At 43.1% G+C, this 13,131-nt stretch overlaps 2 protein-coding genes across 3 annotated transcripts in view; one reads left to right on the forward strand and one right to left on the reverse strand.

Moving 5' to 3' along the window:
* LOC306942752 (KATNB1-like protein 1) overlaps positions 1–13,131 on the forward strand; it is a 159,531-nt gene that overhangs the window by 132,030 nt on the left and 14,370 nt on the right. The window lies entirely within an intron of this gene.
* Positions 1–13,131, reverse strand: part of acp7 (acid phosphatase 7, tartrate resistant (putative)) — a 33,315-nt gene that overhangs the window by 12,111 nt on the left and 8,073 nt on the right. For both annotated transcript variants that reach the window (XM_079528806.1, XM_079528807.1), the window contains exons 6-7: positions 11,791–11,888; positions 2,124–2,186 (exon numbers count right to left, since the gene is read on the reverse strand). In XM_079528806.1, the coding sequence (XP_079384932.1) occupies positions 2,124–2,186; positions 11,791–11,888 (161 nt within the window). The remainder of the gene's footprint in view (positions 1–2,123; positions 2,187–11,790; positions 11,889–13,131) is intronic.

Here is a 13,131-nt window from a genome sequence, read left to right on the forward strand (position 1 = left end):
GATTTGTGCAACATTTGTATGTAAACGTGAGTGCAGACAGCAGTGGGACGGTGGGGGTTATATGATTCAGAATAAGGGCCCAGAGTTGGACAGGATTCCTGGAACACGCCAGAGATATCCGGCTAAAATACTCACATTATCTTTAATCCTGTTAATTAAAAGACATTTCCGAGTAGGAGTAGGAGCTTATCAAATAAATTCTAATGTGATAATGGGAGTGTGAGATCTTGACTGAAAGTTCCCGGATCCTTTGGCTGTTTGGTTGTTGTTAACCACTTATATACGCTATATACTTCGCTTCGCCGTATGCCAAATAGGGAGAATAGCTGTTATTTTCGCCAAATGTTCGCCTATTTTTGACAAAATAATGATCATCCATTTTTGCCAAATGCTTGCTATTGTAACATGTAACATGCCTCGAATAGGAATGCTAGGGTTCAAGTGGTTAAACACTACTTACTTTATATAATGTTTTTGACATATTCATGCTATTTTAAGTGGGCAATATTCTTGCTTAGCATACACTTAAGATAAAAATGCAAGACAATTTAGCAATTGTTGCATTTTAGAAATTGCTATATTAAAGGAAATGGCTCGTACTTGCTTGTTCTTGGACATCAAACGGTGGCATTGGCACACATGCCTTATATGTTTAACGTGTCAGTTTAAGTAGTAGTATATTAAGGGGAGCCCCAGGAGGCCAGGTATCAGGGGGGGCCCAGGATTTCAGCACGTACCGTGTTGGCGTTTCTTTGGGTATAGGTGTTATAAGACCTCAGATCCACCCCCCCCCCCCCCCCCCCTCTGGCATGGAGCGTTCCTCAGCCTCCTGCCATTCCACTCCATGTGAGGGTGGGGGGGGGGGGGGAGCAGGAGAGGAGAGGAGAGAAGAGAATAGAAGGCGAGGAGAGGCAGGGAGAGGAGGGGAGAGGAGAGGAGGGGAGGGGAGAGGGGCCCTCAGCCAACAGGCCTGTCTGGGAGCGGGCCCGAGGATTGAAGAGTGGGCAGCTCAGCTGGCCTGTGGTCTAACCAGGATATTATCTTACTCCCTGAGAGAACGGGGTCCTGTAGTGAGCTATGAGTCAACCCGCTGGATGTATAGCTCCTTTGTACACTGTCTCTACATCGCTGAGATAGAAGGACTAATGGGGGGGGGGGGGGGGGGGGGTACACTATTCCTTGCTGCCAGTTCTCCTGGGCAGCCAGGCTTCATTAATTGCTACTTAAATGCAGTGGGAGGTATGGTAAACTTTCACATGATACTAAAAGGGGGGGTTGCAGGTGGGTGGGCATTGGTGCAATAATGCTTTCTTTTACCTAGCTCTGTTTGATGCTCACACCAATGTTTGTTCAGAGTCTGACCGATGCCAGAGATATGCGAGTCCAATCCCGATTTTGGAGAGTCCCTAGACCACTAGACTAGTACCGATGTTTTGACCAATGTTTTGTCCAATATGCGAAACCAATCAATTTTAAAAACTTCGATTTGATTGAAGTTTTTAAAATCACACCCATGTGAAGTAAGTGGTGCAACTCCGTGCAGGGGTCCCCGGGGGTGCCGGCCCGATTCCGGCGAGCCGCCCCGCATCCGAAACGGTTGAGAAATGACAGAGTTACCGTGTGGGGGTCCCTCTACTGTACCCTCTACTGTACTGTACTGTACTGTACTGTACTGTACTGTACTGTACTGGCACACCTGAAATCACCATATATACAGTTAATATGTGCGTGTGTGTTTGTGTGTGTGTTAGGTTGCGCACAGGTGGTGAAAAACAACCATGCTGTTTTCGTGCTCATACCCAGCCAGCCAGCCAGCCAGCTACCCAGCTACCCACCCACACACATAATCACTTAAGGAAGTGGTTTGCACCACTTCAAAAATAGAATTCGATATTAAAATTGCCTTAAGGGAGGATTGGCCGGTGGACCACGTCATCACAAAGGATGGCAATGGTTACACAATCGGGACACATCGGCTGCATAATTGCCGTTACCAAAGAAGCCAAATAATGGCCAGTATTTTATGGGTCTGGCTGTACTTTTGATGCAGGGTGTTCTTCCAACAACTAAAAGCTCAAATATCATATCACTGGAGAAGTGCAGCATTGTCTCTTTTTTCCTACCTGTACCACAGGCTCTCAGTCTGGCCTGGCATGCTGAACCGGCTTCTGTAGTTGGAGAAGTTGCTGTGGGCAAACAAGATGAGCGAGAGAGAGAGGTAGATAGAGAGAGCCAATTAGATGCAGTGGCTATACAATCTGCGTGCCTTTGGATATCAAAACAACACCAATTAGCGCCACAAACCTCGGCCCCCTCTATCATTTTGTGGTGCCTACGCCAGAGTTCATAAGCGAGGCAGACTGTTCACACTATTCAAAATACAGTTGACAGTCCTTGCAGGTTGGCTTTAAAAGACCAAACAAACCGGCTATTCTTAAAATTGCCGTCTAATTTGGGTGCCATTCTTTTGTAAGCTATCCCCTCTTGGGTTTACGTCCAGGCTGCTGTGGAGTCCTGCTCTGTGCTGTTAAGTACATCACTGGATAGTGAAGGCTATGGTGGCATCTGCTTCAAAATGGCACTAGATACAGGAGGAATGCAGTGGTGGGAGTAGACTCGGATCCAAATATTGTACTTTTACTCCACTACATGTATTTGAAAACTTTAGTTACTAGTTACTTAAATACTGCATAGATTTTGATTATTATTACAAAGCATACATTAACCACCCTATATACATTCCGGCCATTTGAAAATAGACGATCTACAAGCTCACAATGTGTGGCGATGCGACACATTGTGAGCTTGTAGATCAGCTATTTTCACTATGTAGACATCAAGACAAAACTCTTCATGTGACCACCGTGCTCTGACTTAAGGTGCGTTACCCGTTCAAATCATATCACATAAATAACGGTAATGGGTCGCACACACCAAGACTGCATTTCAGTCATTTATTCTTGCATTTTGGACAGGAGACAAACGTTTTGGACACTGATGAAGGCTGGATAGCCGAAACGTTTGTCTCCTGTCCAAAATGCAAGAATAAATGACTGAAATGCAGTCTTGGTGTGTGCGACCCAAAACTTGAAGTGAGACATTCTGCATAATGAGTACTTTTACTTTTGGTACTTTAACGGTAAGTACATTTTGATGCCAGTTGTGAGTACTTTTTCCACCACTGGCTGTCACCAGATCGAAGCTTGTGGTAATAATCATTCCAATGTACTATAGAGGTGCAAGAGATAATCAAAACAAATCAATGTAATTGATTATAATAAAAAAATCAATGAATCGATTTTATCAAAAATAATCGATTCTCAACTATTCGATTAATCGGAAAACTATAATCGAGAGAATAATCGGGTAAATGATCAATAGTTGCAACCCTACAATCTACCACCGCCATCGCCTCTGTGCTACTGTACACACTATTGGTCATTATTATTATTATTATTATTGGTTATTGGTCATTTCATTGGTTCAGGCTACGTCGCAAACGCAATGACCGACGCTCCATATCAGCACAGTTTTTCGCTGTCGGAACACTGGCTCCTTCAAGGTTCAAGGTTGTACTTTATTGTTACATCTTGTGTACAGGTACAGTGTCTCAGCAGATACAGTGTCTTGTGTACAGGTACATCTGCACAGGCACATTGCCTGTGCAGATGAGGTGTAAGTCGTCGGGGCAGCTGAAGTGCCCCTGAGCTAGGCACTTACAGTAACCACTTAAACGCATTAAGACCTGAGGCCGATTCTACAAAAGAATGTCTCTTTTCTAAATCAGTTTTCTGAAAAAAACGTATGTTGCTATAACAGTGGTGCTCAAACTTGTTCATGTCAAGGACCCCCAAAATGATATGTATTTGGCCGCCGAGTCACCGACCCCACCATCTCAAAATATTTTGTTCCAGAGACCCCCAGAAGCAAAGATTTGAGTTAAAAATGTTTGCTTTAAAGATATATACCGATTTAGACCTGAGGACGATTCTAAAAATGCCTTTTAAATTCTGACCTGTTTTCAAAATGTATCCCAAAATTACAATAAAAATCTATGTTGCTACATACTGTACATAGCAACTACCCCAAAAGAGGTTCCCGGATTGAAAGGTAAAAAACCCAAAAAGGGTTTCCCGTCCCAAATCATGGGTTAAAATATTTGAGTTTTCATAAATAGCAGAACTACAAGCTCATAGCACGGCACAAAGTGACGAGCTGTGAGCTTGTAGATCTGGCTATATTTGAATGGCCAAATAAATCGAAAATTACACGGATGCTTTCTGTTATTGTGGGGAAGGTTTTTCGCAGAGAGTATCCGACCAACCAGCGGTGTTGCTTTCTATTCCCCACAATACGGATGCTGGAGTTTGAGGGGTTGATCCCTAACTCTGCCGTCCTAGTGGCACTTCCCCACTTCCCCAGGTTAAAATGCAGACGACAAATATCACGCATGTGCAAAAGTACAGGAACAAATACTACCCCAAAACAATCAACAGACTAACTAAGTCGAGGAGATAATTCCGAACACAAATACCCCAAGCTAGCTGCAACTAAAATAGCATGACCCATCCCCATCCACACAAACCACGCGGCCATATCCAAACATTGCAATTGGTCAAACTCGCTCACACCTAGCAGCACAAAGGAGGGAAGTCTTTCTAGGAAAGCTCTCCCCAGTGCCCTTCTACTTATTTACTGTGTTTAATGTTCCCATTAAAGTAAGTCCGGAGCCATTTTTCTGTCTGGCTCTATTAACATACTGTAGGAGAATAATTGCTCTCCCGTCTTATGTAAGTCAGAGATTGGGGCGGCGATCGTGTTAATTCATTGTCATACATACACATAATTGCGATGAATGATTTAATTGTGTATTTGGGCTTTGTGCACTGGAACACAGAAATAAAACAATGCATTTCTGCTTTTTTTAGGCTTTGTACTATAGCCGATCTGTAAGCTTAGGCATCGCAACAAACACGTCACAAGCTCACAGAGCTGCTATTTTCACTATTTTTATTTATATTTTTTTAATGGAAATGAATATTTCAGGAGATGAAAAATATATTATAATAGTATATTATATGATATAGTACAGGCTCTAAAGGTCAGGGTTAATGTAGTATTAGGGGTAACCAGAGAACCGAGGGGGTCGGAGGTCAAAGGATCATAGATAGAGACCTTTTGTAAATGCTGAATAAGTGTAGAGCTAATGAGAGCGCTGATCTCTGTGGACCGTGAGGTCAGCAATAAACACAGCAAAGTGAAAAAAAAAAACGTTTTGTTACTTAAGTAAATGTATCAATACTGCAATGTAGAAACACGCCGTTACAAGTAAAAAGTCCGGAATTCAAAATGTACTTGATTAAAAAGTACAAAAGTATCACTATCAAAATGTACTAGTACCAAAAGTAAAAGTACTCATAATGCAGAGGTTTTCAAATGTATAACAATCTTTTGAAAATAGCAGATCTACAAGCTCACAATGTGTCGCATCATGACGCATTGTGAGCTTGTAGATCGGCTATTATAATATTTTTATACATTAGAAAACCTGAAATTAGACATTCTGCATAAAGAGTACTTTCTACATTTTGGTACTTTAACTACATTTTGATGCCAATACTACTCACGTAAATGTTGAATTCCGGACATTCACTTGTAATAGCTAGAGTATTTCTATATTGCAGTATTGATACTTTTTACTCAAGTACAACATGTGAGTACTTTCTCCACCACTGGTAACATACCACAAAAATAGTAATACAAACACCATTGTGTGATGGAAACAAACAAGGCTCTTGATATGATATCTCAACCACTGAGTCCACTGATAGGAACAACTGTAATGTGTTCCTGGGTCCACACCCCCACCTTGTGGTTAGACATGAGACCCAAGAAGAGCTATCACAGTGTATGCCAGGGGCGGCCTAGTGTCTCAGGGGTAGAGTGACTGCATGGCAATCGGAAGGTTCCCAGCTCGATCCCGGAAGATGCAAGATGCGGAACCCCCCAATGGGCTCCATGCACACACGCCACCTTGGAAAGAACCCTTCCCCACCTCCTTCACAGGTGCTACCGATGATACTAATGAAGGCTCTGTTCAATTCTGGTCAAATTAACAGAGTCAGAGTCTGACAGTGTACAAATGGAACCAAATGGACCCAAATAGACCCTTATGATAAGGGTCCATTTAGTTCCATTTGTACACTCAGTCATGGGGAGTCCTTGAAATGAGAAAGCTTGAGAACCACTGCACACTAAATGGAACAGAGCCTTAATTAGTATCATCGGTAACACCTGTGAAGGAAGTTGGGAGAGTTATTCTGTGTGCACAGGTTGCATGGTTTCCTCCGCCATTGGTGTGTGAATGCGTGTGAATTGGATCTTTCTATTGGCAACATATAGTCCACCTGGCTGTCCCATTTCAAGTTAGCTTGAATGGTGACCCCCAGAACCTTTACTGTGTCACACACTTCTATGTTTTGGTCAATGGAGAGTGTTGGGAGGGCCGGTTTCTGTCTCATGCCAGTGACATGTATAACTTTGCATTTTCTTGGATTCAGTTTCATTTTGTGCTCGTTCACCCAGTACTTTTACTACTACTGCTCGTACTTTTACTTAAGTAAAACATTTAAGTACTTTTTTCACCACTGCGGCTAAACCAATGCAACAGGACCTGCCCATATTCATCCGACTGATGAGTCTGGAAGTCCACGAGATGGACACGTAATATGATGAGTCTGGAAGTATGACACCCATGACACCCACCAACTCACATTGCAGCCCGATTGTTCCTAAATGTCAACGGTCACTTCCCATCGCCTCCAAGGGCCAGATGAGCTATTATATGTTGTCCCCCAGGAACAAAGATGGCTTTGATTGGGCCTGGGGGGGCCTTAGCATCCCGAGCTGCTGCTCTCATCCTGCTGGTATGCTGCTGACTGACTACTCTTGCGGTCGGGCCTGTTTCAGTTCCTTTTTTTTTTTTTGCCCGTTAGGTTTTTTGAGGTTGGAAAGACAGCAAGGGAGAAAGTGAGGGAGATAGAGAGAGCAGGAGAGAGAGAGAGGCAAAAGCCAGCTGCATGGTGATTTGAATTCTTAACACAGTAAGACCTGAGGACGATTCTACAAATGTCTTTGAAACAGTTTTCTGATAGATCTTATGTTGCTGCTAATGTATGTATCAGTGGTGCTCACACTCTTTCATGTCAAGGGCCCCCATCTCAAAATATAGATTTTTCAAAAATAGCAAATCTGTGCAAGCTACGAAGTGACGCAGTACGAGCTTGTAGATCTGCTATTTTTGAATAGCCAAAGTATAAAATGATGGTTAAAGTGATTAAGACACAGATGCTTTCCCGGTTTGAACGGGTTATAGAGTATACCGCAGACACATACAGTACATTACAGTACAGTACATACAGTGGCGTACGTATAGAAGTGGTAGAGCAGCTCCGGTTATGTAATGTAGCGAAAGCCAGCGTGTCTCCATATCACGTTCTGATGTCAGGTGACGGCGCCAAGAAAAACATGCTACTGTTAGCAGAGACTTAACCTATTATGACCGGGAAAGCATATCTGTGTTCATTTTAAATTTGAGCTAAAAAGCATTATTTTAGACTATCTATACTATTCAAAAATAGATCAGATTTGATTATCTGCTATTCAAAAATAGCAGATCTACAAGCTCGTAGCAATAACTTCATGCCGCGCTACGAGCTTATAGATCTGCTATTTTTTTTTAAATCGTGAAAATGTGTGCAAATCTTTGAATATATATTCTTGTAAAACGGACATTTTTAACTCAATCACAATTTTGAGATGGGGTCGACAGCCAAATACATATAATTTGTTGTCGTTGACATGGAAAAAGTATAGAAGACATTTGTAGAATCTGGTCTCCGGTCTTAACGGGTTAATTGAGGCCAGGCGGCGGAGGCGGTGGGCACGCTACACAACGCGAGGCCGGGACGACGGCGAGCGCCGCGGGCTGTACAAACACCACGTGGTGTGTGGAGATCAGTCGCCTTTAGATCCTCCGTGATGTACAGTGCACAGACACTGAACACGACTTAAACCCACTCCAACTAAAAAGGGGAGAGGGGTCTTCGATAACCCCCCGACGCTGATCCACAGGATATTACACATCTGAGAGGCCCCCCTGAGCACGTTAAAGAAAAAAGGCTTTGCTTTCACTGGATTGGAAAACACTGATCAAGATATCGGGGAACCAAAGGGGCGGAAATTGACTCTGGAACGGGTTCAAATACTATCTCGCTATAAAGAAGACACACGTTATGCGTCTGGTAAACCCAGAGTTGGTTTCTCACGAAGGAGTGACGTAGTATAGGCTAGTAGTGGCTCGGGAGGCAGAGAGCGGGTCGTCTGGGAATCGGAAGGTTCCCGGTTCGATCCCGCCGTCCCTGAGCCACAGACTGAACCTGCTTCCCGGTGAGTGGGACTGTATACCCTGCGTGGCTGCCCTCCGCCCTCGCTGTGTGAATGGGTGAACTTGAGGCGTCTCTAACTGGGGGTCCTTGTAAGTAAGTAAGTAGCCTTGCCGAGCCATGAGGCCCATAGGGCAGGAGCCTATCTCCTGTTTCTGTAGCGTGAGGCAGCTTGATGTACAAGTACACCCCCTGGACATGACGCTAGTATGTCGCAGGGACTTACCCCCAATCCAACACTTGCTGTGTCGCTTTAGATGTTAGCGTTAGCTATTGGAAAAAATTGCAGATATACACGCTCGCAGCACGTCACTTCGTGCCATGCTGCAAGCTTGTACATCTGATGTACAGTTGGAGAACTACTGGTTTAGAAGGCATTTGTACAGGATTGATTGATTGATTGATTGATTGATTGATTGATTCTTTATTTAAGTGTCATGCTTTCGAAGAAGCCCAGCAGGACACTTTTTACAGTTTACATAAACAATGACAATAAATGTGGCCAAATTTGACTGAGGGACTGTCATTGGATATTTTTTGTGTCATATATGAAAGCAGGGAATCATAGCTTAAAATTGACATTGGTTGTTCAGTTTGACCCACCCGTTTTGGAGATATGGCTTATAGAGTAATGTCTTGCAGAAAACAGAGAGTTGAGAAAACAGGCTTGAAAGGTTCACTTCTGTGGACTAACATTACATCTAGCTACATGTTTAAGCATTTATTTCATATTTACATGTCGATTTCAGCTCTGACACTTATTTCAGACATAGCTCTAGTATGTGAAGAGTCTGCCTGTGCTATTAACTAATTTTGGATACAAAAAAAACACAAATGACAGTTCACAAACAATGATCAGGAATGTTTTTAGTTTTTAAATATTTTTGAAATAATTATTTTTTTGCCCCCCTATGATAGAGATATATATGATATGATGATGAAATATTAAAGAAGAGTACCTGAAGTTAGCATGTATTGCTGCACATGGAATATTTCACATTGGGTACATTGAGTTTAGTGATGATGTGACAACAAGGATGTTAAGTGTTCTAGGGTTAATGGGTTAAAAGGACCAACCACTGGCATACAGGTAAAAAGAAACGGCATAATGGTCAAAGCATGGCCGGCTGACCTCATGGCTTTAGAAACGCACAGCAGATGTTCAGGTTGATACTGGATATGATGCAGCATCTGGTGAAGAGCCTACCGTACCTGCAGGCCTACCTGCATGTCCTGGTAAACAGGAAGCAACTTGAACAAAACAATGGAAATTATTATGCGGGTTGTTTGGGGGCTGTAAAGTCAAATGCTCTGGTGTACGTAATGCATTAGGCCTAGGCTTTTTTCTGCTTTGAAGTCCGCACGCATGCGCACGCGCACGCGCACGCACGCACGCACGAGCGCTTGCACACCAGTGGTATGCATAGAACCCTGTCTAGTAGCTCAAGCTTTTACTGTTTAGTGTTTATATACAATATATCCCTCCTGTCTTTGCTTTCACACAATTTTTTAGAAATGATCGGTTCTCAAAGCGGGAACCGGGGAGTCGGGACCCCCCTAAGGGTTCATGCATACCAACCTGAGGGGTCCTTGAATTTTGAAAACAAGTCTGAGAACGCCTGTTTTATGTGGCGAGAAAGATCAAACAAACTGCACGGTTTTCAGACGCCCAACCGGCTACTGTCTGGAGCGAGCGGGCCGATCGAGGAGAGCTGCGGGACAAGCTGACCGCTTAAGCGAGTCACTTTTTTTTTTCAAGTGTTTGTTTTAATTTGGTTTGTTTTGGAGAGCGTCGACTTGTTTAGATGTTGGCGGTCCCTGAGGTTGATCCAGCCCTTCGGAGACCAAAATAGCTCCCATGTGTGTTCCAACGGTACCGTGGATGGTGTGCGACAGACCAAAGTGTTTTCTGCAGTGGAAAAGTTGTGGTTGACCCCAGGAGGGGTTGTTTTTCTGAGCCTCAACCCAAACACACGCACACGCACACGCGCACGCGCACGCATACGCACGCATACACACACTGACACACACACACACACACACACACACACACACACATGTGAAGAGGCTTAATCTCATCTGTCATTGTGGAATGAGGTGGATATATGTTGTTATCGTTGGATACATATAATTCCATGCTGTATTGATGTTGGTACCATAGGAGAGATAACAGGCAAATGTTGAAAAAAGTAATAATTCTTCTATATATTCTCTAATTGTGTGGACTTCTGGTGAATTAAGTAATGTGTTTAACAATAATTTAACTCTTGAGGGCGTAAAATGAAACCAAACCACTAATATGAAATACTGTGCCCTAACCGCGCCCCCTAAAACATTGTTGTTGATCATAATACGTACAATAACGTAATCTAACCCACGTGGAATGTAAGGCAGTGTTGGAAGAAGTTACTTAAGCAATATCACAATGTAGAAATATTCGGTTTAAAAGTAAACTCAAATTATCGGAATGCGTGGCGTAAAAGAACAAATGTATCGGCATCAATACAAATACAAACATCAAGTTTTCAAATCTTTTCAAAAAATGTTGAAATACAAAGCTTTTTCGATTTACAGTGATAATGTAAATCTTCTAAGTGACTACCGGACGCCGGTAGTTACTAAAACCTGCAGTGGAGTAAAAATGACAAATTTTGCCTCTGAGATGTAGTGGAGTACAAGTATAAAAGTAATGAAAATGGAAATAATCGAGTAAAGTAAAAGTACCTCAAAGGTGTGCTTAACCCATGAAACCCGGGAAAGCGTGTCATTTTGGACGTTTACAAAATCAGCAGATCAGTAGTGAGAACTACTGATTTAGAAGGCATTTGTAGAATCGGCCTCAGGTCTTAATGGTTTAAGTAAGTACAGTACTTGAGTAAATATACTTGGTTACTTTCCACAATTGGCATGTGGCGCTAAATGCAAAGCAAAACGTGGGCTAATGGGGAGCAGAGGGGAGTCAGGAAGGCTCCCATGTTGACTAATGGGGAGCAGAGGGGAGTCAGGAAGGCTCCCATGTTGACTTGCAGCTTCTAAACACTCTGTAACAACATTTCCTTTAAGGCTTTAACATCCCAGCCCTGAATGTGTGCTCCGTGTGTGTTGTTTACACATGCACGTCAATGTCAGTTAATTTTATAAACACAAGATGGAAGACAGGATAAAAGTTAGAAACAGACACACAGACAGACAGAGAGAGAGAGCTCAATGTGCCGAGAGCTCAATGTGCCAAGCTCTGTTTGTTTGCACATTTCGTTCTTCTAGTAGGTACCGTATATTTCAATTGAGAAAGACAGAGATAGAGAGAGACAGAGACAAAGAGAGAGACAGAGACAGGGAGACCTACTATGTAGACTCGTGGTTCCCAGGACAGGTCATGTAGGGCACGTATGCAGCGATGGACTGGATCTGCCTCATGAACTCATCCCCTATCCTGGCGTTGTCCTGGAACACATTCATCAGGGCGTATTGAACGTACAGTAACACATTGTCCTGGAACACATTCATCAGGCCATTCATTTCCTTTTTAACCTGAGGTAGATTCTGGAAAATAATGCCTTGTAAATAGTTATCAGACTTTTTCGTAATTCAAAATGGTTCAACGTTTTCCCCCCAAAAAATGTTCAGAAATAGCAGATTGAGCTTGTGAGCTTGTACGATCTGCGATCAGCCAACGCTAAAATCTAAAGTGACGTAGATCCTTTCCCGGATTTATATAACGGGTTAATACAAGAATTCCAATACAAATGCCAGTCCCAAGGACATGACATGCAGAGATAAAAGGACATGACATGCATGGCATGGTCAGAGATACCTAGTGCTATAAGGACATGACATGCATGGCATGGTCAGAGATAAAAGGACATGACATGCATGGCATGGTCAGAGATACCTAGTGCTATAAGGACATGACATGCATGGCATGGTCAGAAATAAAAGGACATGACATGCATGGCATGGTCAGAGATACCTAGTGCTATAAGGACATGACATGCATGGCATGGTCAGAGATACCTAGTGCTATAAGGACGTGACATGCATGGCATGGTCAGAGATACCTAGTGCTATAAGGACATGACATGCATGGCATGGTCAGAGATACCTAGTGCTATAAGGACATGACATGCATGGCATGGTCAGAGATACCTAGTGCTATAAGGACATGACATGCATGGCATGGTCAGAGATACCTAGTGCTATAAGGACATGACATGCATGGCATGGTCAGAGATACCTAGTGCTATAAGGACATGACATGCATGGCATGGTCAGATATACCTAGTGCTATTCAAGGACATGACATGCATGGCATGGTCAGAGATACCTAGTGCTATAAGGACATGACATGCATGGCATGGTCAGAGATACCTAGTGCTATAAGGACATGACATGCATGGCATGGTCAGAGATACCTAGTGCTATTCAAGTGGACTCAGATTTATCGCTGACTGGGAGGAAAAGTATGTATTTGTTCTTTCTTCTTCTTCTCTCTAGCCACTGATGTTCTGCCAAGTTTGTTGTAAGAATCCAGTAAGTCATTTTTCCAGAAGGCCTAAGGAATGTCCCATGTGCATACCAAGTAAACCTCAATGAAACCAGAGGCCATTATTTCTCCCGCCCCCGATCCTAATGGCGGCTTCGGCGTTTTAAAAACACGGTGCGGTCCATGGCTGTCCTGTCAGGTTTC

This window comes from Electrona antarctica (genome assembly GCF_951216825.1).
Source record: "Electrona antarctica genome assembly, chromosome: 18".
Lineage (NCBI taxonomy): Eukaryota > Metazoa > Chordata > Actinopteri > Myctophiformes > Myctophidae > Electrona > Electrona antarctica.